At 43.5% G+C, this 25313-nt stretch overlaps 1 protein-coding gene across 3 annotated transcripts in view; it reads right to left on the bottom strand.

Annotated features, from left to right (window-relative positions):
• Positions 1 to 25313, bottom strand: part of LOC135550688 (mediator of RNA polymerase II transcription subunit 13-like) — a 132550-nt gene that overhangs the window by 91934 nt on the left and 15303 nt on the right. For all 3 annotated transcript variants that reach the window (XM_064981714.1, XM_064981713.1, XM_064981712.1), the window contains exon 3: positions 18987 to 19155. In XM_064981714.1, coding sequence (XP_064837786.1) covers positions 18987 to 19155 — 169 coding nt within the window. The remainder of the gene's footprint in view (positions 1 to 18986; positions 19156 to 25313) is intronic.

Consider the following 25313-nt stretch of genomic DNA (forward strand, 5'->3'; position numbering starts at 1 on the left):
CTGTGAGGCCAGATGGTATTGGTATTAGACACAGTAAAAGGGCTGGTATTAGAGAGGAAGCGGGGACTCACTGGCATTGGTAATCTCACTCCTGTGTAGCGCTTAAGAGACATATTTATCTGCTCTGCAGGATCTCGCTCACTCTTTCTTGTTCTCTCTCTACTTCCTTTTCTCTCTCCCGCTCTGTTCTGACAAGAGGCAACATCTACAGAGCTGCCTGCATCCCTGCCTAATCACATGGCCAAACACTACTGGTCTCTAAGGAATTCCTGTTGCTAGAGATACAACTTGGGTGGGCGCAGGGATGGGTTGATGAGTGAGTGAGTGAGTGCGTACAGTGACTTTATTTACACACCTTCACCTTTTCCACTTTCTGTTGTGTTACAAAGTGGGATTAAAATGGATTTAATTGCCATTTTATGTCAACGATCTACACAAAATACTCTGTAATGTCAAAGTAGAAGAACAATTCAAACATTTAAAGAAATTCTGAAAAATGTAAAAGACTAATATATATTGATTAGATAAGTGTTCAACCCCCCGAGTCAATACGTTAGAATCACCTTTGGCAGTGATTACAGCTGTGAGTCTTTCTAAGTCTATAGGAGCTTTGCACACCTGGATTGTACAATATTTGCACATTATAATTTTAAAAAGTCTTCAAGCTCTGTCAAGTTGATCATTGCGAGACAGCTATTTTGAAGTCTTGCCACAGATTTTCATGCCGATTCAAGTCAAAACTGTAACTAGACCACTCAGGAACATTCAATGTTGTCTTGGTAAACAACTCCAGTGTATATTTGGCCTTGTGTTTTAGGTTATTGTCCTGCTGAAAGGTGCATTTTTTTCTGAAGGCAATGTACATGTTTCAAGCAGACCTTTTCGTGTCTGCTAAATAGCATATACATTGCCTTCCGAAAGTACATGAACAACTTGTTTTGTTGTGATACGGCTTGAATTTAAACTGAATTGAATGTAGATTTTTTTTTCTGGCCTACACACAACACCCCATAATGTCAAAAATGGAATTATGTTTATAGACATTTTTACAAATTAATTAATAATGAAAAGCTTGAGTTCAGAAGAAAGTCACATAATAAGTTGCATGGACTCACTGTGTGCAAAAATAGTGTTGATCATAATCTTTTATGACTACCTCATCTCTGTGCCCCACACATACAATTATCTGTAAGGTCCCTCAGTCGAGCAGTGAATTTCAAACACAGATTTACCCACAAAGACCAGGGAGATTTTCCAATGCCTTGCAAAGAAGTACACCTATTGGTAGATGGATAAAAAACAAACAGATATTGAATATCCCTTTGAGCATGGTGAAGTTATTAATTACACTTTCGATGGTGCATCAATACACCCAGTCACTACAAAGATACAGGCGTCCTTCCTAACTCATTTGCCGGAGAGGGAAGAAACTGCTCAGGGATTTCACCATGAGGACAATGGTGACTTTAAAACAGTTACAGAGTTTAATGGCTGTGACCAGGTGAAAACTGAGGACGGATCAACAGCATTGTAGTTACTCCACAAAACTAACATAATTGACAGTGAAAAGAAGGAATAATAAAAAATATTCCAAAACAGGCATCCTGTTTGCAACAAGGCACTAAAGTAATACTGCAAAAAATGTGGCAAAGCAATTAACTTTTTGTCCTGAAAACAATGGTGTTATCTTTGGGGCAAATCCAATATAACATGTTACTGAGTACCACTCTCTATATTTTAAAGCATAGTGCTGGCTGCATCATGTTATGGGTATGGTTGTAATCGTTAAGCCCTGGGGAGTTTTTCAGGATAAAAAATAAATGTAATGGAGCTAAGCAAAGGAAAAATCCTAGAGGAAAACCTGGTTCAGTCTGCTTTCCACCAGACACTGGGAAATGAATTCACCTTTCAGCAGGACAACAACCTAAAACACAAAGCCAAATGTACACTAGAGACGGAAGACAGTGAGGGTGCTAAGAAGACAGTACTAAGTACTAGGGTACCTAGAAGACAGTGAGGGTTCGTGAGTGGTCGAGTTATTATTTTATTTTTTTAATCAATTTTTAATTAATGCTGTAACACAACATTTGAAATAAGTCAATGGATATGAATACTTTCTGAAGGCAATGTATATGAAACTTTGGTAAACTTGAAATGATAGTTAGTGAACTTGATACATAGAAAATGAATGCAAAATGAACACACTGTAACTGAAAAGACAAATATTGAATTTGAATATTCAATTAAATTGAAATATAACTTTAAAATGGAATGTAAGTCATTCAATTCCATGTCAGATCATGAAATACAATTACTGAATTTATGCATTACAAATTCAATATCTAAATGCAAATTTAAAAAATATTGAATTCCAATAGTTTCTGTTGGCAATGAAATCGCTCCATAATTTCCTTACTACGGTCTGTCTGTCTCTGGAACAGCCTCCCTCTTTTTCCTGTCTGTCTCCACTCAGACATTTGGGCCTTGGTGCAGACTGACTGGGAGGTCAACGTGGGACGGCCTCTCCCTGCCCCCAGGGCAGACAGACTGGGAGGTCACGGTGGGACAGTAGGAAGCCAGGTAGAGCCTTGGGGAGAATAACCATGTCTCAGGTATTGACTGGCTCGCTATATTATCACAGAGAGAGACCGTGCGGCCATAGAGAGAGACCGTGCGGCCATAGAGAGAGACCGTGCGGCCATAGAGAGAGACCGTGCGGCCATAGAGAGAGACCGTGCGGCCATAGAGAGAGACCGTGCGGCCATAGAGAGAGACCGTGCGCCATAGAGAGAGACCGTGCGCCATAGAGAGACCGTGCGCCATAGAGAGAGACCGTGCGCCATAGAGAGAGACCGTGCGCCATAGAGAGAGACCGTGCGCCATAGAGAGAGACTGTGCGCCATAGAGAGAGACCGTGTGGTATTGTGTGTAGATGGGTAAGAGAAAAAATTTATTTAATCAATTTTGAATTCAAGCTGTAACACAACAGAATGTGGAATAAATCAAGGGGTGTGAATACTTTCTGAGAGAAAGACTGGCGGCCATAGAAAGAGACTGTGTGCCATAGAGAGAGACCGTGTGCCATAGAGAGAGACTGTGTGCCATAGAGAGAGACTATGTGCCATAGAGAGAGACTATGTGCCATAGAGAGAGACTGTGTGGTATTGTGTGTAGATGGGTAAGAGAAAAAATATATTTAATCAATTTTGAATTCAAGCTGTAACACAACAGAATGTGGAATAAGTCAAGGGGTGTGAATACTTTCTGAAAGCACTGTATTTGTCTGTCTTCATGTGCATTTGTGTGTTTGTTATTGTTTTATGTATGTAAACATATGTCTATCTACCTGTGAATGTGTGTGTATATTTGTGTGTTTGTATCTGCATGTGTGTTGGGAAGGGATAAATTGAGTGCTTTAGCCCCAGACTGGAGGCAGTGTGTGTGTTTGTGTGTCTTTATCCTGCGCTGTCCTACTTAACGCAGCTCTGCGCTCGGATTCCACCCTGCACAGGAGAGGAGTGTCACTCACCTCCCTCCCTTCCTCCTCCATCTCTCCATCTGAGAGTGAGGGAGGGAAGGAAGGACAAAGAGGAAGAGAGAGCGAGAGAGCGAGAGAGAAAAGGAGATGGGGGGAAGAGGGAGGGAGGAAAGGAAGAGAGGAGGGGAAGAGCGAGCAAGGAGAACTGTACAACCCACGGATGCAAACACTTCATAAACACACAGGCATATGCTCCATTGCATAACGCACTGCATTGCATTAATTAATTGTCAGTAAGGCAAAATGATATCACCCATTCCATTTCCCGCGCCGACAGAAATGGCCCGCCTCGCTTCACGTTCCTAGGAAACTACGCAGTTTTTTGTTTTTCTACGTGTTATTTCTTACATTAGTATCCCAGGTCATCTTAGGTTTCATTACATACAGTCGAGAAGAACTACTGAATATAAGAGCAGCGTCAACTCACCATCAGTACGACCAAGAATATGACTTTCGCGAAGCGGATCCTGTGTTCTGCCTTTCACCCAGGACAACGGAATGGATCCCAGCCGGCGACCCCCAAAAAACGACTTCGTAAAACAGGGAAACGAGGCAGTCTTCTGGTCAGACTCGTGCACCACTCCCTAGTATAATTCTCGCCAATGTCCAGTCTCTTGACAACAAGGTTGATGAAATCCGAGCAAGGGTAGCATTCCAGAGGGACATCAGAGACTGTAACGTTCTTTGCTTTACGGAAACATGGCTCACTGAGTCAGAGTCGGTGCAGCCAGCTGGTTTCTCCACGCATCGCGCCGACAGAAACAAACATCTTTCTGGTAAGAAGAGGGGCGGGGGCGTATGCCTCATGGCTAACGAGACGTGGTGTGATCACAAAAACAAATCCTTCTGTTCACCTGATTTAGAATTCCTCACAATCAAATGTCGACCGCATTGTCTACCAAGGGAATTCTCTTCGATTATAATCACAGCCGTATATATTCCCCCCCAAGCAGACACATCGATGGCTCTGAAAAAACTTTATTTGACTCTTTGCAATCTGGAATCCATACATCCTGAGGCTGCATTCATTGTAGCTGGGGATTTTAACAAGGCTAATCTGAAAACAAGACTCCCTAAATTGTATCAGCATATCGATTGCTCAACCAGGGCTGACAAAACCTTGGATCATTGCTATTCTAACTTCCGCGACGCATATAAGGCCCTGCCCCGCCCTCCTTTCGGAAAAGCTGACCACGACTCCATTTTGTTGATCCCTGCCTACAGACAGAAACTAAAACAAGATGAGGTCTGTCCAACGCTGGTCCGACCAATCTGATTCCACACTCCAAGACTGCTTCCATCACGTGGACTGGGATATGTTTCATATTGCATCAGACAACAACATTGACGAATAAGCTGATTCGGTGTGCGAGTTCATTAGAACGTGCGTTGAAGATGTTGTTCCCATAGCAACCATTAAAACATTCCCAAATCAGAAACCGTGGATTGATGGCAGCATTCGCGTGAAACTGAAAGCGCGAACCACTGCTTTTAATCAGGGCAAGGTGACCGGAAACATGACCGAATACAAACAGTGTAGCTATTCCCTCCGCAAGGCAATCAAACAAGCTAAGCATCAGTATAGAGACAAAGTAGAATTTCAATTCAACGGCTCAGACACAAGAGGTATGTGGCAGGGTCTACAGTCGATCACGGATTACAAAAAGAAAACCAGCCCCGTCACGGACCAGGATGTCTTGCTCCCAGGCAGACTAAATAACTTTTTTGCCCGCTTTGAGGACAATACAGTGCCACTGACACGGCCTGCAACGAAAACATGCGGACTCTCCTTCACTGCAGCCGAGGTGAGTAAAACATTTAAACGTGTTAACCCTCGCAAGGCTGCAGGCCTTGACGGCATCCCCAGCCACGCCCTCAGAGCATGCGAAGACCAGCTGGCTGGTGTGTTTACGGACATATTCAATCAATCCCTATCCCAGTCTGCTGTTCCAACATGCTTCAAGAGGGCCACCATTGTTCCTGTTCCCAAGAAAGCTAAGGTAACTGAGCTAAACGACTACCGCCCCGTAGCACTCACTTCCGCAATCATGAAGTGCTTTGAGAGACTAGTCAAGGACCATATCACCTCCACCCTACCTGACACCCTAGCCCCACTCCAATTTGCTTACCGCCCAAATAGGTCCACAGACGATGCAATCTCAACACCAATGCACACTGCCCTAACCCATCTGGACAAGAGGAATACCTACGTGAGAATGCTGTTCATCGACTACAGCTCGGCATTTAACACCATAGTACACCCTGGGTCTCGACCCCGCCCTGTGCAACTGGGTACTGGACTTCCTGACGGGCCTCCCCCAGGTGGTGAGGGTAGGCAACAACATCTCCACCCCGCTGATCCTCAACACTAGGGCCCCACAAGGGTGCGTTCTGAACCCTCTCCTGTACTCCCTGTTCACCCACGACTGCGTGGCCACAAACGCCTCCAACTCAATCATCAAGTTTGCGGACGACACAACAGTGGTAGGCTCGATTACGACGGCCTACAGGGAGGAGGTGAGGGCCCTCGGAGTGTGGTGTCAGGAAAATAACCTCACACTCAATGTCAACAAAACTAAGGAGATGATTGTGGACTTCAGGAAACAGCAGAGGGAACAGCCCCCTATCAACATTGATGGAACAGTAGTGGAGAGGGTAGTAAGTTTTAAGTTCCTCGGGATACACATCACTGACAAACTGAATTGGTCCACCCACAGAGACAGCATCGTGAAGAAGGCGCAGGAGCGCCTCTTCAACCTCAGGAGGCTGAAGAAATTCGGCTTGTCACCAAAAGCACTCACAAACTTCTACAGATGCACAATCGAGAGCATCCTGGCGGGCTGTATCACCGCCTGGTACGGCAACTGCTCCGCCCACAACTGTAAAGCTCTCCAGAGGGTAGTGAGGTCTGCACAACGCATCACCGGGGGCAAACTACCTGCCCTCCAGGACACCTACACCACCCGATGTTACAGAAAGGCCATAAAGATCATCAAGGACAACAACCACCCGAGCCACTGCCTGTTCACCCCGCTATCATCCAGAAGGCGAGGTCAGTACAGGTGCATCAAAGCTGGGACCGAGAGACTGAAAAACAGCTTCTATCTCAAGGCCATCAGACTGTTAAACAGCCACCACTAACATTGAGTGGCTGCTGCCAACACACTGACTCAACTCCAGCTACTTTAATCATGGGAATTGATGGGAAATGATGTAATATATATCACTAGCCACTTTAAACAATGCTACCTAATATAATGTTTAGATACGTATACATATGAGATGAATAATATAGGGTATAAACTGTACTCTATATCATCTACCGCATCTTTATGTAATACATGTATCACTAGCCACTTTAACTATGCCACTTTGTTTACATACTCATCTCATATGCATATACTGTACTTGATACCATCTACTGTATCTTGCCTATGCTGCTCTGTACCATCACTCATTCATATATCTTTATGTACATATTCTTTATCCCTTTACACTTGTGTGTATAAGACAGTAGTTTTGGAATTGTTAGCTAGATTACTTGTTGGTTATTACTGCATTGTCGGAACTCGAAGCACAAGCATTTCGCTACACTCGCATTAACATCTGCTAACCATGTGTATGTGACAAATAAATTCCGATTTGATTTGATTTAACAAAGAACCTGTTCGACCTGCTATAAATCTAACAGAAGCTAACACTGAAAGTATACATGGACTTCATGTGTTTAGTGAATTTATTGAACACCTAGCCATATTTAAAAGGAAATGTTGAGATCAAGCAGAATTATCAAGCAAAATCTATCAACATATCAAGAAAATTCTATTAATATTATGAACATTAGCTAGGAGATGACTGATCTTAAAGAATTTCTGAGCTCTTTGAAAATGGGACCAATTAGGTCTAGGCTAAACAACACATAGACATAGTCTGTTTGAAGCTGACCAATAGCGGACTGGCATCCTCCTTCCCCATGGAAACACACAATCCCCATCCCGGGGTGCATCTCCCTACTGCCATGACAACGAGGAGGTTCTCTCTCTTCGTCTTTCAGACAGTGCATTCTCTCTCAAACACATTACAGCAGCAGAAGACTTCAGAGAGGTGCCTTGGGGTTATCTAGAGCAGGTTTACAGACCTGATCTCTCTCTCCCTCTCTCCCTCCTAGGTGGGACAACCACATATCATATTTTATTTTTTTTGTGGGGGGGGGGGCGATGGGGGACTGATGAGGGGGTGTGAGGTGGTGTGCTATGGGATTATTTAAGATACTCTTTGAAGATGATGGGTTTTGCAGCACAACCACACAGTGAGTTTGCAGTCTGAGCTCGCCTGCTTTACATAAGACATTCGATTATTATAGTGACTGGGAAAAATGTGACTTTTAAGCTGCAGCACGGTTGCTGTGACGACAGTATGACATGGCCTACAACTCTAACTTTAACACGTTTACCCAGGTCACCTGAGAAAAGTATTTATCTGTACTCAACACTAGAGGTTGACACGGGAACAGGACTCCCGCGGGACCCGCGGGAATGGTAGTGTAGGCCTAATATAGTTTACTTAATGACAATCAATAAAAACAATATACTGTCATTTCCCCCCTCCCCCTTCAGTTGGCTCATTCTCCCGCGCCTCAGTCCAGTTGTAGCCAGTCACTACTTTACCTCAGATGCCGTATAATAAGAGTTTGGTAGCAGCAGTTGTGATGTGTGTGGCATGAATGTATAAGAGTGTGTGTGTATATCTCTGTGTGTGTATGTATGAGTGAGTGCATGTGTGCTAAGGTGTGGAGAATCAGAGCAGGTGGTCAGTCCAGTTCAAGTGTTCAGCAGTCTGATTTGCTTGTAGATAGAAACTGTCTCTGAGCATTTTGGTATCAGACATCATGCTCCGATACCGTCTTCCTAATGGCAAGGGAGAGAACAGCTTGTGGCTGGGGTGTGTCAGGTCCTTGGTGATACTGCTCACCTTCCTCAGGCACCGTTTCGACTAGATAGCCTGGATGGGTCGGAGCACAGTCCCAGTGATGTACTGGGCCGTCTTCACCTGCTGGAGGGCCTTGCGGTCGTAGACGGAGCAATTCCCGTACTAGGCCGTGATGCAACCAGTTAGGATGCTCTCGATGGTGCAGCAGTAGTTTTTGGAGAGGACCCTCAGGCCTACAACTGTGGTGTCGTCAGCAAACTTGTTGATGGAGTTGGTGTTGTGCAAATCCACACAGTCATGGGTGAACAGGGAGTACAGCAGAGGACTGAGGACACACCCCTGGGGCCCATGTGTTAACAGTTAGTGTGGAGAGGGTGTTTTTTGATGTATTACGGCCATGTGAATAGTGATGGACATGGCATCTTCCGTGGATCTCTTGGAGTGGGTTCATTGGAATGGGTCCATTGGAGTGGGTCCAGAGGCACTTCATGATGACCAAGGTGAGCACGATGTGGCAATAGTCATTTGGGCATGTCACCTCCTTAAAGCAATATTGAAGTTGTCCAGGAAGATGCCCGCCAGCTGGGCAGCACACACTCTGAGGACGCTGCCAGGGATGCCATCTCGGCAGGTGGCTCTGCGAGTAATCACTCTTTTGGGAGTTTTCCTCACGTCAGCCTTGGAGATCGAAAGCACCTGGTAGTCCGGAGAAGCGAGTCTTCCTGGACGGCTCAGTATTATCTGCCTCGAAGTGAGCATAGAATGTGCCAGCAAGCCAACTCCATCACCTGGCATCCACTGCATCATCATCTGTCACTGGCCACCCATTCCAAAACAGACTGCAACTCTTTGTTATGGGTTTCAGTGACTTCATTAGCTGTAGTTGCTACTTGTTTAATGCCAGTGCAGGTCATTGGTAAAAATAGAAAAGAGTAGAGGGCCTAGAGAGCTGCCTTGTGGTACACCACACTTTACATGTTTGACATGGGAGAAGCTTCCATTAAACCCTCTGAGTTCTATTAGATAGATAGCTCTGAATCTACGATATGGCAGAGGTTGAAAAGCCATAGCACATACGTTTTTTCGACAACAGGTTATGGTCAATAATATCAAAGGCTGCACTGAAATCTAACAGTACAGCTCCAACAATCTTCTTATTATCAATTCCTTTCAACCAATCATCAGTCATTTGTGTCAGTGCAGTACATGTTGAGTATCCTTCTCAATAAGCGTGCTGAAAGTCTGTACATTTGTTTAGAGAAATAGCATTGTATTTGGTCAAACAATTTTTTCCAACAGTTTGCTAAGAGCTGGCAGGTCTGCTGTTAGAACCAATAAAGGCCGCTTTACTATTCTTGGGTAGCGGAATTACTTTGGCTTCCCTCCAGGCCTGAGGACAAAGACTTTCCTCTAGGCTCAGATTAAAAATATGACCGATAGAGTCAGCGACCACCCTCAGTAGCTTTCCATCTAAGTTGTCAATGCCAGGAGGTTTGTCATTATTGATCGATAACAATCATTCTTCCACCTCTCCCACACTAACTTTACAAAATTCAAACTTGCACTGCTTTTCTATCATTATTTGTTTTTTTATGCAGGAATACAATTGCTCACTGTTTGTTGAAATAATCATTAAAATAATTGGCAACATCAAATGGTTTTGTGATGAATAAGCCATCTGATTCAATGAAAGATTGAGTTGAATTTGTCTTTCTGCCCATAATTTAATATAAGGTACTCCAAAGTTTTTTTCCATCATTCTTTATATCATCGATCTTGGATTCATAATAAAGTTTCTTCTTTTTGCTGAGTTTAGTCACATAATTTCTCAATTTGCAGTAAGTAAGCCAGTCAGATGTGCAGCCAGACTTATGAGCCACTCCTTTTGCCCCATCTCTTTCAACCATACAGTTTTTCAATTCCACATCAACCCATGGAGCCTTAACAGCTCAAACAGTCAGTTTCTTAACAGGTGCATGTTTATCAATAATTGGAAGAAGCAATTTCATAAATTCATCAAGTGCAGTGTCTGGATGCTCCTCATTAATCACATCAGACCAACAAATATTTTTAACATCATCCACATTAGGGTCACAAAAAAAATATGATCTCTTATATACTATTTTAGGCCCAGCTGTTGGAACTTTGGCTTTCCTAGATATAGCCACTATACTGTGATCACTGAATCCAATGGGTACAGATATTGCTCGACGCAAGAAGTTAAGCTATCCCGGATCCGGGATCCTATTTATAGCCTCAAGCTCATTAGCATAACGCAACGTTAACTATTCATGAAAATCGCAAATGAAATGAATAAATATATTTGCTCTCAAGCTTAGACTTTTGTTAACAACACTGTCATCTCAGATTTTCAAAATATGCTTTTCAACCATAGCTAAACAAGCATTTGTGTAAGAGTGTTGATAGCTAGCATAGCTATAAGCCTAGAATTCAGCCAGCAACATTTTCACAAAAACAAGAAAATCATTCAAATAAAATCATTTACCTTTGAAGAACTTCAGTTGTTTTCAATGAGGAGACTCAGATAGCAAATGTTCAGTTTTTCAAAAAAATATTATTTGTGTAGGACAAATCGCTCCGTTTTGTTCACGTTTGGCTATGAAAAAAACCTGTATCCAGTTATAGCCTCAAGCTCATTAGCATAACGTAACGTTAACTAGTTATGAAAATCGCAAATGAAATGAATGTGCTAGCTCTCAAGCTTAGCCTTTTCTTAACAACACTCATCTCAGATTTTCAAAATATGCTTATGAACCATAGCAAAACAAGCATTTGTGTAAGAGTATTGATAGCTAGCGTAGCATTTAGCGGGCAACATTTGCACAAAAACCAGAAAAGGATTCAAATAAAATCATTTACCTTTGAAGAACTTCGGATGTTTTCAATGAGGAGACTCAGTTACATAGCAAATGTTCAGTTTTTCCTGAAAGATTTTTTGTGTATGAGAAATCGCTCCGTTTTGTACATCACGTTTGGGTACCAAAAAAACCCGAAAATTCAGTCATCAAAACGGCGAACTGTTTTCCAAATTAACTCCATAATATCGACTGAAACACGGCAAACGCTGTTTACAATAAATCCTTAAGGTGTTTTTCACATATCTCTTCATTGATATATTGTTCGTGAATGTCTACTTTCTCCTGTGAATCGCTTGGAAAAAGACGTGCAGTTGAAGATGACGCACCAATTTCGACGGAGGACACCGGGCGGACACCTGGCAAATGTAGTCTCTTATGGTCAATCTTTCAATGATATGCCTATAAATACGTCACAATGCTGCAGACACCTTGGGGAAACGATAGATCGGGCAGGCTCATTCCTTGCGCATACACAGCCATATAAGGAGACAATGAAAAACAGAGACTCAAAAATCCTGCTCATTTCCTGTTTGAAGTTTCATCTTGGTTTCGCCTGTAGCATCAGTTCTGGGGCACTCACAGACAATATATTTGCAGTTTTGGAAACGTCAGAGTGTTCTCTTTCCAAAGCTGTCAATTATATGCATAGTCGAGCATCTTTTTGTGACAAAATATTGCGCTTAATACGGGCACGTTTTTTTATCCAATAATGAAATAGCGCCCCCATAGATGTAACAGGTTAAGGACTAAGTTCTACAGCATTAGTAAAATTAGTTTAAAAAACAATCTACAATTAAGACTATCTTACAAACGGGGCATTAAAAACTGTAATATCTTAAGTTTCAGCGAGACATGGCTTGCCGACGACACGGATAATATAGAGCTGGCTAACTTCTCCGTGCATTGGCAGGACAGAGCAGCAATGTCTGGTAAGATGAGGGGCTAGGGTGTGTCTATTTGTCAATTACTGCTGTAGCGCAGTCAAATATTAAAGAAGACTTGAGATATTGCTTGAAAGGAGGTAGAATACCTCATGATAAGCTGTAGACCACACTATCTACCAAGAGAGTTCTTATCTATATTATTCGTAGCCGTCTATTTACTACCACAAAGCTGCCCAGTGACGCAAGCCTACCAAACGAGCTAAATGCCTTTTATGCTCGCTTCGAGGCAAGCAACACTGAAGCATGCATGAGAACACCAGCTGATCCGAATGACTGTGTGATGATGCTCTCCACAGCCAATGTGAGCAAGACCTTTAAACAGGTCAACATTCACAAAGCCGCAGGACCATACAGATTACCAGGACGTGTACTCAAAGCACGTGCTGACCAACTGGCAAGTGTGTTCACTTACATTTTCAACCTCTCCCTGACCAAGTCTGTATTTTCTGTATGTTTCAAACATACCCTGTGCCAAAGAAAGTGAAGGTAACCTGCCTTAATTATTCGTTGCACTCGAAAGCCATGAAGTGCTTTGAAAGGCTGGTCATGGCTCACAACAACACCACCATACCAGAAACCCTAGACCCACTCCAATTTGCATACCGCCCAAACAGATCCACAGATGAAGCAATCTCAATTGCACTCCACACTGCCCTTTCCCACCTGGACAGAAGGAAGACCTATGTGAGAATGCTGTTCCTTGACTACAGCTCAGCGTTTAATACCATAGTGCCCACATAGCGTATCACTAAGCTAAGGACCCTGGGACTAAACACCTCCCTCCGCAACTGGATCCACACCCAGGTAGTAAGGGTAGGCAACAACACATCTGCCACGCTGATCTTCAACACTTGTGCCCATCGGGGGTGTGCTTATTCCCCTCCTGAACTCCATGTTGACACACGACTGCGTGGCCGTGCACTACTCTAACACCATCATTAAGTTTGCTGACAACACAACAGTGGTAGGCCTGATCACTGACAACGATGAGACAGCCTATAGGAAAGAGGTCAGAAACCTGGCAGTGTAGTGCCAGGACAACAACTTCTCCCTCAATGTGAGCAAGACAATGGAGCTGATCATGGACTATAAAAAAAGGAGGGCCGAACAGTCCCCCATTAACATTGACGAGGCTGTAGTGGAGAAGGTCGAGAGTTAAGTTCCTTGGTGTCCACATCACTAACAAACTATCATGGTCCAAACGCACCAAGACAGTTGTGAAGAAGGCAGTCTCCTGAGGAGACTGAAAATATTTGTCATTGGTCCTCAGATCTACAGCTGCTCCATCGAGAGCATCCTGACTGGTTGCATCACCGCCTGGTATGGCAACTGCTCGGCATCTTACAGTAAGGTGCTAAAGAGGGTAGTGCGTACGGCCCAGTAAATCACTGGGGCCAAGCTTCCTGCCATCCAGGACGTCTATACCAGGCGGTGTCAGAGGAAGGCCCAAAAAGTTGTCAAAGACTTGTGGAGTGGTAAAGTGCGTGCAAGCAATTGCTCCGGACGCCACTTGGGTACACTGCAGCATCCACCGAGAGGCTCTTGCTTCCAAGGGAATGCCTGACAGCTTGAAAGACATTTTGGACACTACAATGAAAATGGTTAACTTTGTAGAAACAAGGCCCCTGAACTCCCATGTATTTTCTGCACTATGCAATGATGCATGGGCAGTAACCATGTAATGCTTTTACAACATTTCCAACATTGCTGGTTATCAAGGGGCAAAGTATTGACAAGTTTTTTTAAATTGAGAGACGAGCTTAAAGTTTTCTTTACTGACCATAATTTTCACTTGTCTGATCACTTGCATGATACACACGACGAGTTTCTCACACGACTGAACTATCTGGGTGATGTTTTTTCTCGCCTGAGTGATCTGAATCTAGGATTACGGGGACTCGCGCAACTATATTCAATGCGAGGGACAAAATTGAGGTCATGATTAAGAAGTTAGAGCTCTTCTCTGTCTGCATTAGGGTTAGGGTTAACAAGGACAACATACCGGTCTTTCCATCATTGTATAATTTTTTGTGTGCAAATGAACTGCACCAATCCTTCCTGCAGCAAAGCAACCCCACAACATGATGCTGCCACCCCCGTGTTTCACGGTTGGGATGGTGGTCTTCGGCTTGCAAGCCTCCCCTTTTTCCTCCAAACATATCGATTGTCATTATGGCAAAAAAGTTATATTTTTGTTTCATCAGACCAGACGGTATTACCCCAAAAAGTATGATCCTTGTGCAGTTGCAAGTTGTAGTCTGGCTTTTCATGGCAGTTTTGGAGCAGTGGCATCTTCCTTGCTGAGCTGCCTGTCGGGTTATGTCAATATAGGACTCGTTTTACTGTGTTTGCTGCTGTTTTGCTGCTGTTTTGCTGCTGTTCTGGGACTGATTTTCACTTTTCGCACCAAAGTACGTTTATCTCTAAGTCTCCTTCCTGAGCCGAATGATGGCTACGTGGTCCCATGATGTTTATACCTGCATACTTATGTTTGTACAGATGAACTTGGTACCTTCATGCGTTTGGAAATTGCTCCCAAGGATGAACCAGACTTGTGGAGGTCTACAATTTTTTTATGAGGTCTTGGCTGATTTCTTTTGATTTTCAGTTGATGGCAAGCAAAGAGGCACTGAGTTTGAAGGTAGGCCTTGAAATACATCCACAGGTACACTTCCAATGGACTCAAATTATGTCAATTAGCCTATCAGAAGCTTCTAAAGTCATGACATCATTTTCTGGAATTTTCCAAGCTGTTTAAAGGCACAGTCAACTTTGTGTATGTAAACTTCTGACCCACTGGAATTGTGATATAGTGAATTAAAAGTGAAATAATCTGTCTGTAAACAATTATGGGGAAAATTACTTGTGTCATGCACAAAGTAGATGTCCTAACCGACTTCCCCCTTCTTACAAAAGTGTATGTAAACTTCCGACTTCAACTGTATGTGAGAGTGGATTCTTGGCCCTCAATAGCATGACAACTAAATACAGGCACAGACTGTGTGGTAAATTTTTTAAGACTGAGAATCTCTCCAATACAACCCAACATTGCAGAGTTATTTGTATCCGTTCAAGCACACCCTTCTCATTAACCCGTGGTGAGTTATAAAACTTTTATTTGTTCATTGAAAATTGTGAATATGTAAGATGGCTAAATAAATAGCAAGATTATTGATTATTATAATTTGTGCCCTGATCCTATAAGAGCTCTTTGTCACTTCCCACAAGCTGGGTTGTGACAAAAACTCACACTCATTCTTATGTTTAATAAAAGTATTGTATAGTGTGTGTGTGTGTGTGTGTGTGTGTGTGTGTGTGTGTGTGTGTGTGTGTGTGTGTGTGTGTGTGTGTGTGTGTGTGTGTGTGTGTGTGTGTGTGTGTGTGTGTGTGTGTGTGTGTGTGGCAGGCTTACAACGATGGCAAAAAACAACATGTTAGAGTGCGCTGACACTGGTGCTATGCAGCTGGAGGTTGAATGTTTGAAGGGGTATAAGACTATAAAAGGTTTTGGAACCACTGCACGAAGGTATGTGATAAGGTGTACGGTATCGCCAACCTGGTGGATGGAGGCTCCCTGGGGGAAGAACAGCCATCTACGGTGGCTCCTCTAGGACAAATTTAACCTTGCCATGGTGAAAAACACACAGAGCTGGGAGACTTGGAGCTGACCACTGGGGAGGTAAAGCAAAGCACTGTGTACCTAACAGTCTAACAACTCAAACAATACTCTCTGGAAATAAACATCCTTATAATGTCCCGGTTAAATAGAAAGGATAATTAGCAACTTTTCCTCTTGAAAAATGGTGGTTAAAAGGTACAAGGCCTCCTCCTCAGATAGACCAGTTGTTCCGACCAGGCACAACATTAAAACACAAGCCATGTGTTATGAATGTCCGATCGTCATGGCTTTGCTCTCAGTCTGGCCTCTGGAACAGGAACTAACTGCTGAGTGAAGAACAACAACAACATCCTAAGGAGAACATGACTGGTCCCTTTCTGGGTGGCTGAAGATCTACAATATTTATACCCTGTCCCCATCCCCTTGCAGCACAGTGGGTGAAGACGGGAGGGAAAGGGCCTGGCTTGGCTGGCTGCGAATTCCAGGGCTGACTGAGGAAACCCCATTGTTCATTTTCCTCCACTGGGCCAGCCAGCAGAGGTAAAGAGAGAGAGAGCAGTGCTGCTGAGGTTGGGTGTTAGTAGTATGATTAGTTATGCGAAAATTAAGCCATTTTATTCCCATTCATGTGCAATGAAAACATTGTGCTTTTTAACAAGGAGTAATATTTCAGGGGCTCTAAAAGACTGTTAAGGCTGGAACTTATGATGTGATCATCAGATAAAAATATAACAGCCATCAGATAATCAACTATGACTGTTACCACAGTAGCACTGACTGAGTGTGAAACAACTAACCATAGAATCAACCAGTTCCTGTGGCCCCAGCCAGCCATTAGCTCCCAGATTTCACATCACATCACAATGATGCCTGCCTGCCTCACTCGACTGCATTTCCTGTGGTCACCTGATTTCCTGGTGTTTCTGGCAACAACATATGAGACCTTTATCTACTACAAAAACAAAAACACACAATACCTTGCCTGGGATGACTGCACTGTGACAACACCGTGAGTCCATCCAGTATGAAACAGAACAGAGCTCCCGTCTCCCCTAGCTTGTTAGTTAGGGGCTTTTATCATTCATTCCTCATTTGCCTTTCAATCCCTGCTCCGGGCTGCTAACCACACCACACTGACTGCCGTTTAAGTATTTAATCTGCAGAAGCTTCACCTCAGAAATACATAGGCTATATTCACATTGAAATGAAAGGGGACAGGAGATCTACATAAACAGAGCTCTAAGCCTCCATTGAAATATCAATACACACAAACATCTGGGCGAAATAGGGAGCTAGATGAAGTCGTGGAGCCATGCAAAGGCAGTGACGGACTGAGTGTCACCACCTCGGTTGTTTTCTCCTCAGCAGCTGTGTACCTCCTCTTATGTAAGAGGCCAGACACTGACAGAGACAAATCCTGCCCACCAAATAGAGGGTAGAGGGGGTGGCTCAGCCATTGCTGCGGCTCGACAACACATTTCCAGGGAGCACAGCCGACGGGGTATAGAAAACAGGCTTGACACTGTCTGTAGCCTGCTCTCCAGTTAAAAATCTTCACAACTTGATTTAACCAACGCAGGCAGCACACTTCTGTGTGGGAGATAACAGTGGGTATTGGGCTCAGGACAAATTCTACCTGGTAAGGGAGCAAGAGGGGCACTTATAACTGATTGATTAATAGACCACTAATAGAGCACGCAAGTGTAAATGAGGCACATAGCAGATGTTTTTGAACTATTGATAAATGAAGTTTTCAATCCATCTTTATTATATCCTTGAGTGAGTTACTACAACACCAGTGGGAGTGTTGACACAGAGAAGAAGGGGGGAACTGGGGAGAGAGGAAGGGAAGAAGGGGGAACTGGGGAGAGAGGAAGGGAAGAAGGGGGAACTGAGGAGAGAGGAAGGACAGAAGGGGGAACTGGGGAGAGAGGAAGGACAGAAGGGGGAACTGGGGAGAGAGGAAGGACAGAAGGGGGACCTGGGGAGAGAGGAAGGACAGAAGGGGGACCTGGGGAGAGAGGAAGGGAAGAAGGGGGAACTGAGGATGGGTAGAAGGCAGAACTGGGGAGAGGGGAAGGACAGAAGGGGGGACCTGGGGAGAGAGGAAGGGAAGAAGGGGGAACTGGGGAGAGAGGAAGGACAGAAGGGGGAACTGGGGAGAGAGGAAGGACAGAAGGGGGAACTGGGGAGAGAGGAAGGACAGAAGGGGGACCTGGGGAGAGAGGAAGGGAAGAAGGGGGGAACTGAGGATGGGCAGAAGGCAGAACTGGGGAGAGGGGAAGGACAGAAGGGGGGAACTGGGGAGAGAGGAAGGGAAGAAGGGGGGAACTGAGGATGGGCAGAAGGCAGAACTGGGGAGAGGGGAAGGACAGAAGGGGGACCTGGGGAGAGAGGAAGGGAAGAAGGGGGAACTGAGGATGGGCAGAAGGCAGAACTGGGGAGAGGGGAAGGACAGAAGGGGGACCTGGGGAGAGAGGAAGGGAAGAAAGGGGGAACTGGGGATGGGTAGAAGGCAGAACTGGGGAGAGAGGAAGGGAAGAAGGGGGGAACTAGGGAGTGGTAAGGGAAGAAGGGAGGAACTAGGGAGTGGTAAGGGAAGAAGGGGGAACTGGGGATGGGCAGAAGGCAGAACTGGGGAGAGAGGAAGGGAAGAAGGGGGGAACTAGGGAGTGGTAAGGGAAGAAGGGAGGAACTAGGGAGTGGTAAGGGAAGAAGGGGGAACTGGGGATGGGCAGAAGGCAGAACTGGGGAGAGGGGAAGGACAGAAGGGGGGACCTGGGGAGAGAGGAAGGGAAGAAGGGGGAACTGGGGAGAGAGGAAGGACAGAAGGGGGGACCTGGGGAGAGAGGAAGGGAAGAAGGGGGAACTGGGGAGAGAGGAAGGGAAGAAAGGGGGAACTGGGGATGGGTAGAAGGCAGAACTGGGGAGAGAGGAAGGGAAGAAGGGGGAACTAGGGAGTGGTAAGGGAAGAAGGGAGGAACTAGGGAGTGGTAAGGGAAGAAGGGGGAACTGGGGAGTGGGAAGGGAAGAAGGGGGAACTGGGGAGTTAGGAGGAGTGAGTAGGAGCATCTTACCTCTTATTAATGGGCTTCTCATCTTTCTCGTAGGGCTTGACGAACCATTTGCCGATGCGTACGAAGCTACGGTTCATGAGACACCGCTCCAGCAGGTTATGGATTGCTTTGAACAGGAGCGTCCTGCACTCATAGGACAGACCACTATCCCACACACCGTCTTCCTCAGCTATAGAGACAGACAGAAAGAGAGAGCGATAGGGTTAGAGACAGGACGGAGTGATTTTCTAAAAACAAATGTTTGTGTCTCGTCTTCATGCACTTTAGTGTTTCCGTTGGAATGAGATGAAACAATAAAAGTCAAGCCTTCAGTTTGAAAAGATGAACTGCTGCAGAGGCGGCAAGCAACTGGTAAAAAGGTTCAGTAGAGACACCTGCAGTGACCCTTAACTCCTGAAACAGCAGCAACTGCTAATCAGCTGCATCAAACATCATTTCTATGGCAATACGACACACACACACTGCTCAAATCATAGGCAAATGTACCTTTTTTAGCCTAATAATGATGTTGGCAGAGGACTGCCGCAGAAGGAATGGAAAGTTCTGACTGTTTTGGGTGCTTGGTAATTGGCAACTCTTCAGTAGCTTGCTAGAAATATGTTTAAATGTACAATCAGAGCTCTCCCCTGGTGCTGCTGATGTTTGCCTAAGGCTGGGTAGTGGGGAGGTCCGGGGGAGGTCAGGACTTACCTCTTTTCTGCTGTACCTGCCAGTTCCTTAAACCTAGAGTCTTCAATTATATCAAACAACTTAGCCAACACAGAAGTCTTGTGTTTGATCCCAAATGATTGAGGTGGTCTCATTAGTTAGGGTTCCATCTAATTGGCGACAGATTTTAACGCAAATATTCTACAATCTGCATAAAGAAAATATGCGCATTTTACCAACATTGGTGTTTCCACCAAATGGACTTGTTGCGGATAAAAAACAATCAGCGTTTGATGATGTCGTGCACACAAAATGTACTTTTTTTCTTAAGCTTGCATGTACTGAATAGAAATCTACAGTTCAATGTGTTTCCATCGCATTTTCAACTCAAACGATCATTTAGACACAAAAGCATGCCAGTAGACCCACAAATTCCAGTTATTGCGCTAACACTAGTTAGCGTTGGCTCGCGAAACTACATCTAACAGTATACTGGACACAGACATGGTATCCAAAAGTTTGGCAAAATCCAGAAGTATCCCTTTAAATAGCAAATGTGCCTACTTTGGTCATGGCTGGTGCACTCTAGCCAGCAGCTCAAACTTTTATAGTCTCGTACCCCTTCAAAGATTCAACCTCCAGCTGCGTACCCCCTCTAGCACCAGGGTCAGCGAACTCTCAAATGTTGTTTTTTGCCATCATTGTAAGCCTGCCACACACACACACGATATGATAGATTTATTAAACATACGAATGAGTGCGAGTTTTTGTAACAATCCGGCTCGTGGGAAATGACAAAGAGCTCTTATAGGACCAGGGCACAAATAATAATAATATAATAATAATCAACTATTTTGCTCTTTATTTAGCCATTTTACATATAAAACATAATTTATTCATCAAAAATTATGAATAACTCACCACAGGTTAATGAGAAGGGTGTGCTTGAAAGGATGAATATATATATTCCACACAGTCTGTGCCTGTATTTCATTTTCATGCCTTTTCCCCCAACATTGTCTCAGCCATATATGCGGCAGCAGGAAGAATTAAGACCTCCACAATAGTATGGGGCTCGCCTGTCATAGCCACTCGATAGGTCACCATATAAGATGTTTCTCGCCCCTTCTTATTAATGGTATCTGTTGCTTTTATACATGTCTTACTACTCGAAAGTCGTCTTTATTCTCGCTAAAAAAAATCCTGTGGATTATTTTTCAAATTGCCATGTTTTGAGAAAAAAAACTCACCCAAATGCACAGGCCCATTGGAAAACAAATGTACTGTTTGAAAATGTTTTTGTTTTTTTAAATGTGTATCACATTTTTATTTGGCGCACGCACCGATGCCATTGCGTACCACAGTTTGGGAATACCTGGTCTACATGATGAGATTATTGTGGATAAGTGCGAGAATATTTTATTTGTCAAATGGCAGTCAAGCACCGATCATCATTTCACCAGGAGCATCAAGATCACCTTGCACTTTCACCACCATGTGAAGTTCCTCATAACTTACTCCATCTGTTGCCTAATAAAAAGCATGGTTTCCTGAGTCATAGTGGGAGGACGACACCATTTCGTTGTGTGATTTCAAGTTTACTTTGATATGATGGTTATTATATAAATATTTGCGGCATAAAGGCGTTTCCACCCACATTTCTTGCATAATTCATTTACAGACACAAAACGATCCTACCATATCGAACGAAGAAATTATCTGTTGACATTTGTAAAATTGTAGCAAAACTTGTTTGCATCACAGCTGATTTTTTTTAAATACGGTATGGCTTTACACGCATATAAACTGTGGATGGTAACGTATTTAACCTTAATTTAACTAGGCAAGTCAGTTAAGAACAAATTCTTCTTTTCAATGACGGCCTAGGAACAGTGGGTTAACTGCCTGTTCAGGGGCGGAACGACAGATTTATACCTAACCACTAGGTATCCTAGTGGTTTGAGCGTTGGGCCAGTAACCGAAAAGTTGCTACCCCTGAACTGACAAGAAAAAAAATCTGTTGTTCTGCCCCTGAACAGGCAGTTAACCCACTGTTCCTAGGCCGCTATTGTAACTAAGAATTTGCTCTTAACTGACTTGCCTAGTTAAATTAAGGTTAAATAAAAAATGTATATAATTCTAAATTGTAGCATACAGACATAAAAGATTCTGCAGGAGGCAGATGACAATCACAACCTATAGCCTACTACTTCAAAGGGCAGCATTTTGTACCTGGCATCTAAAAATAGAGATTTGAAACTCTTCATTTCCTGATATGCAAAATAGCCAGTCAGTTTAGTGACATCTGAAAATCATATGTTGACCGTAAGCAAGCAAGAGGGAAAGACAAACTATAACAGGAAAAGTAGTTCCTACATCCAAAAACCCAAAGCAAGTCATTTTCTTTGCAGCAGACAGAAAACAGACAACCTAGCTACAATTCACCACATGTTTCCAATCATGGCTCAAGTGTGTCTGTGCCCAGTTAGAGGAGTCAAGTGAAAGTGCTGTTGCAGCCTGGCTGATGGTAGATAGATATAGCAGCTCCAGATGCGCTGTTTCAGTCTGGTCCCTGATCTGTTTGTGCAGTCTTGTCAAACTCCTTTGGTCATTGTCACTTGCTGCCTTGGAGAACAAGGGCTCCTGCCTGATGGTACAGAGAATACCACAAGACAGCAAATGTTTTCAATCCTGGTCCCGGATCTGTTTGTGGCGTCTTGATAATGACCATAGGATTTGGCAAGACAGCACAAATAGATCAGGGAGCGGGCTAGCAGTGTCTTTACTACCTGACTGGAATAGTTGTGGGGTTTGTTTCTGGATCCTGCTCGGCTGTGGCCTGGATGCTCTGCTAATCTCATTAACAGCCACTGTGAGACATCTTAGAGCACTTAAGCTCGTTTCAAACATGTCTCCAGCAAACATCTTTCTCCCAGTGTGCAGCGCTGATCAGCACAGAAAAAATAAACACGAGACATTATCCCACATATCTTATTTGACAAGACGTTGTTCCTTAATGTGGTGAGACTCACACGGAACCCAAACCGGCTGCGCGCGTGCGTGCACCATCGTTCATAAATTTTGTCCCCCAACACCAAACGCGATCACGACATGCACGTTAAAATATCAAAACAAACTCTGAACCAATTATATTAATTTGGGGACAGGTCGAAAAGCATTAAACATTTATGGCAATTTAGCTAGTTAGCTTGCACTTGCTAGCTAATTTGTCCTATTTAGCTAGCATGCTGTTGCTAGTTAATTTGTCCTGGGTTATAAACATTAGGTTGTAATTTTACCTGAAATGCACAAGGTCCTCTACTCCGACAATTAATCCACAAATAAAACGGTAAACCGAATCGTTTCTAGTCATCTCTCCTTCCAGGCTTTTTCATCTTTGAACTTATATTGTGATTGGCATCTAAACTTTCATACTACTACCACGACAACCGGCAACACAGTTCGTCTTTCAATCACCCACGTGATGGCACGTGGGTACCTGCTTCTATAAACCAATGGGAGATGGGAGAGGCAGGACTTGCAGCGCATTCAGCGTCAGAAATAGAAAGGACTTCTATTTTAGCCCTTGGCAACGCAGACACTCGTTGACGCGTGCGAGAAGTCTGGGTTCAATAATTGAATAACATAGATTTCTACATTTATTTTGCAACGCTCGCACACGCGATGTGGTCAGAGTATCAGCACTGAGGAGGTAGCTACCAAACTATGCAACTATAAACTTCATGTCAATTAAAATGTATTAGGCCTACATTCTTAAATGGAGACAGATTAGTTTAGTTAGGTGAGAAGAAAGTCTACACAGACATAAATATACATCAATGATTATAGTGTCTCTCTGCCTTTGAAAGAGGAATTTAAACTGTGATTCCTTTGTCCTCCATATCAATAGTAAGTGAAGCTCTATGGCAGAGCAGCAAGTGCTGAACAGCTTGTTTAAGGGAATCTGGGCTATATATTTTTTCAGGACTGTAGCCTTTTCCTGTAGCCCTAATGGGTGGAATGTTATTCATATTTTTCATAATTTCATAACTACTAAACATTATTTCAAAAGGCCGAAAATACAGTGTTTTTATGTCAAACGGTTTTGTTATATCTCAGTCTTCTGTGAAGTATAATATTGGGACGCAAACTCAAAACTGAATACATTTCAACTCCAGATCTGACATGGTACAGGTGAGTTTTAAGCCCTTAACCACGTGTGTGAGGTGTATACATTTGTTATAAAATAGATTTGTTTAAGACTACCAAGAAAAACTGTGTGACCCTGATTTAGTCCACTGCAGAAAAAGGTTAAGTAGAGGGCCAGCTATATTTCACTGGTGCACTTGTAAACAACCGCCAGAGAAACTTAAAAAGGGCTGAAGCACAAAGCTGTCCATCCACTCTGGAGAGCGAGCTTAACCTTGTTTTTCATATCTCTCGTCTACCCTTCTACCGTCTACTATAAAACATCGCACATTCCTCAATTACTTTTTACCCCTCTTTCAGAAGCTTTTCCTTAGCCCCTCTGGTCACTGTGAGCAATATTCCAAACCTATCTCTGATTCTGCCAAAAGAAGACAATCCTGAAGTGTGTTGAGAGGAGTGGGTTTCCAGCAAAAAGTGTGTGTTTAGAGATTACAAATGTATGGTTCTGTCATATAGCCTAGCCTTTTTTTAATGTAGATGTTCCAAACGTGCACATCAGTGGCTTGTATGCATGGAGGCCTGGAGATGCTAAATGTGTTCATGTTAATTCACGGTAAATTACCGTGAGACCGGCAGTCATTTACATGGCAATAGCCAGCTGACAAAATGTCATGACCATCATGGCCCTAGACGTGATTCCCTGTTCTACATTATATATTTCTATCTCAACTAGAGGTCGACCGATTAATCGGCATGGGCGATTAATTAGAGTTGATTTCAAGTTTTCATACCAATCAGTAATCGGCCTTTTTGGACACCGATTACATTGCAATCCACGAGGAAACTGCGTGGCAGGCTGACCACCGGTTACGCAAGCACAGCTTCAAAAGGACCTTATGGCTGCAAGGAGCCAAGGTAAGTTGCTAGCTAGCATTAAACTTATATTATAAAAACAATCAATCTTCACATAATCACTAGTTAACTACACATGATTGATGATATTACTAAGTTAACTAGCTTGTCCTGCGTTGCATAAAATCAATGCGGTGCCTGTTAATTTATCATCGAATCACAGCCTACTTCAACTTCGCCAAACGGGTGATGATTTAACAAAAGTGCATTCGCGAAAAAAGCACAAGCGTTGCACAAATGTACCTAACCCTAAACATCAATGCCTTTCTTAAAATCAATACGCATAAGTATATATTTTTTAACCTGTATATTTAGATAAAGGTAATGAATGTTAGCAGGAAATATTAACTCGGGAAATTGTGTCACTTCTCTTGCGTTCAGTGCAAACAGAGTCATGGTATATGCAACTGTTTGGGCTGCTCGTTGAGACGTTGCGAACTGTGTGAAGACCATAATTAATTTGCCAGAATTTTACATAATATTGAAGGTTGTGCAATGTAACAGCAATATTTAGACTTAGGGTTGCCACTTCGATAAAATACAGAAAGGTTTCGTATTTCACTGAAAGAATAAACGTTTTGTTTTTTCGAAATTAGTTTCCAGATTTGACCATATTAA

Source organism: Oncorhynchus masou, chromosome 12 (assembly GCF_036934945.1).
Source record: "Oncorhynchus masou masou isolate Uvic2021 chromosome 12, UVic_Omas_1.1, whole genome shotgun sequence".
NCBI lineage: Eukaryota > Metazoa > Chordata > Actinopteri > Salmoniformes > Salmonidae > Oncorhynchus > Oncorhynchus masou.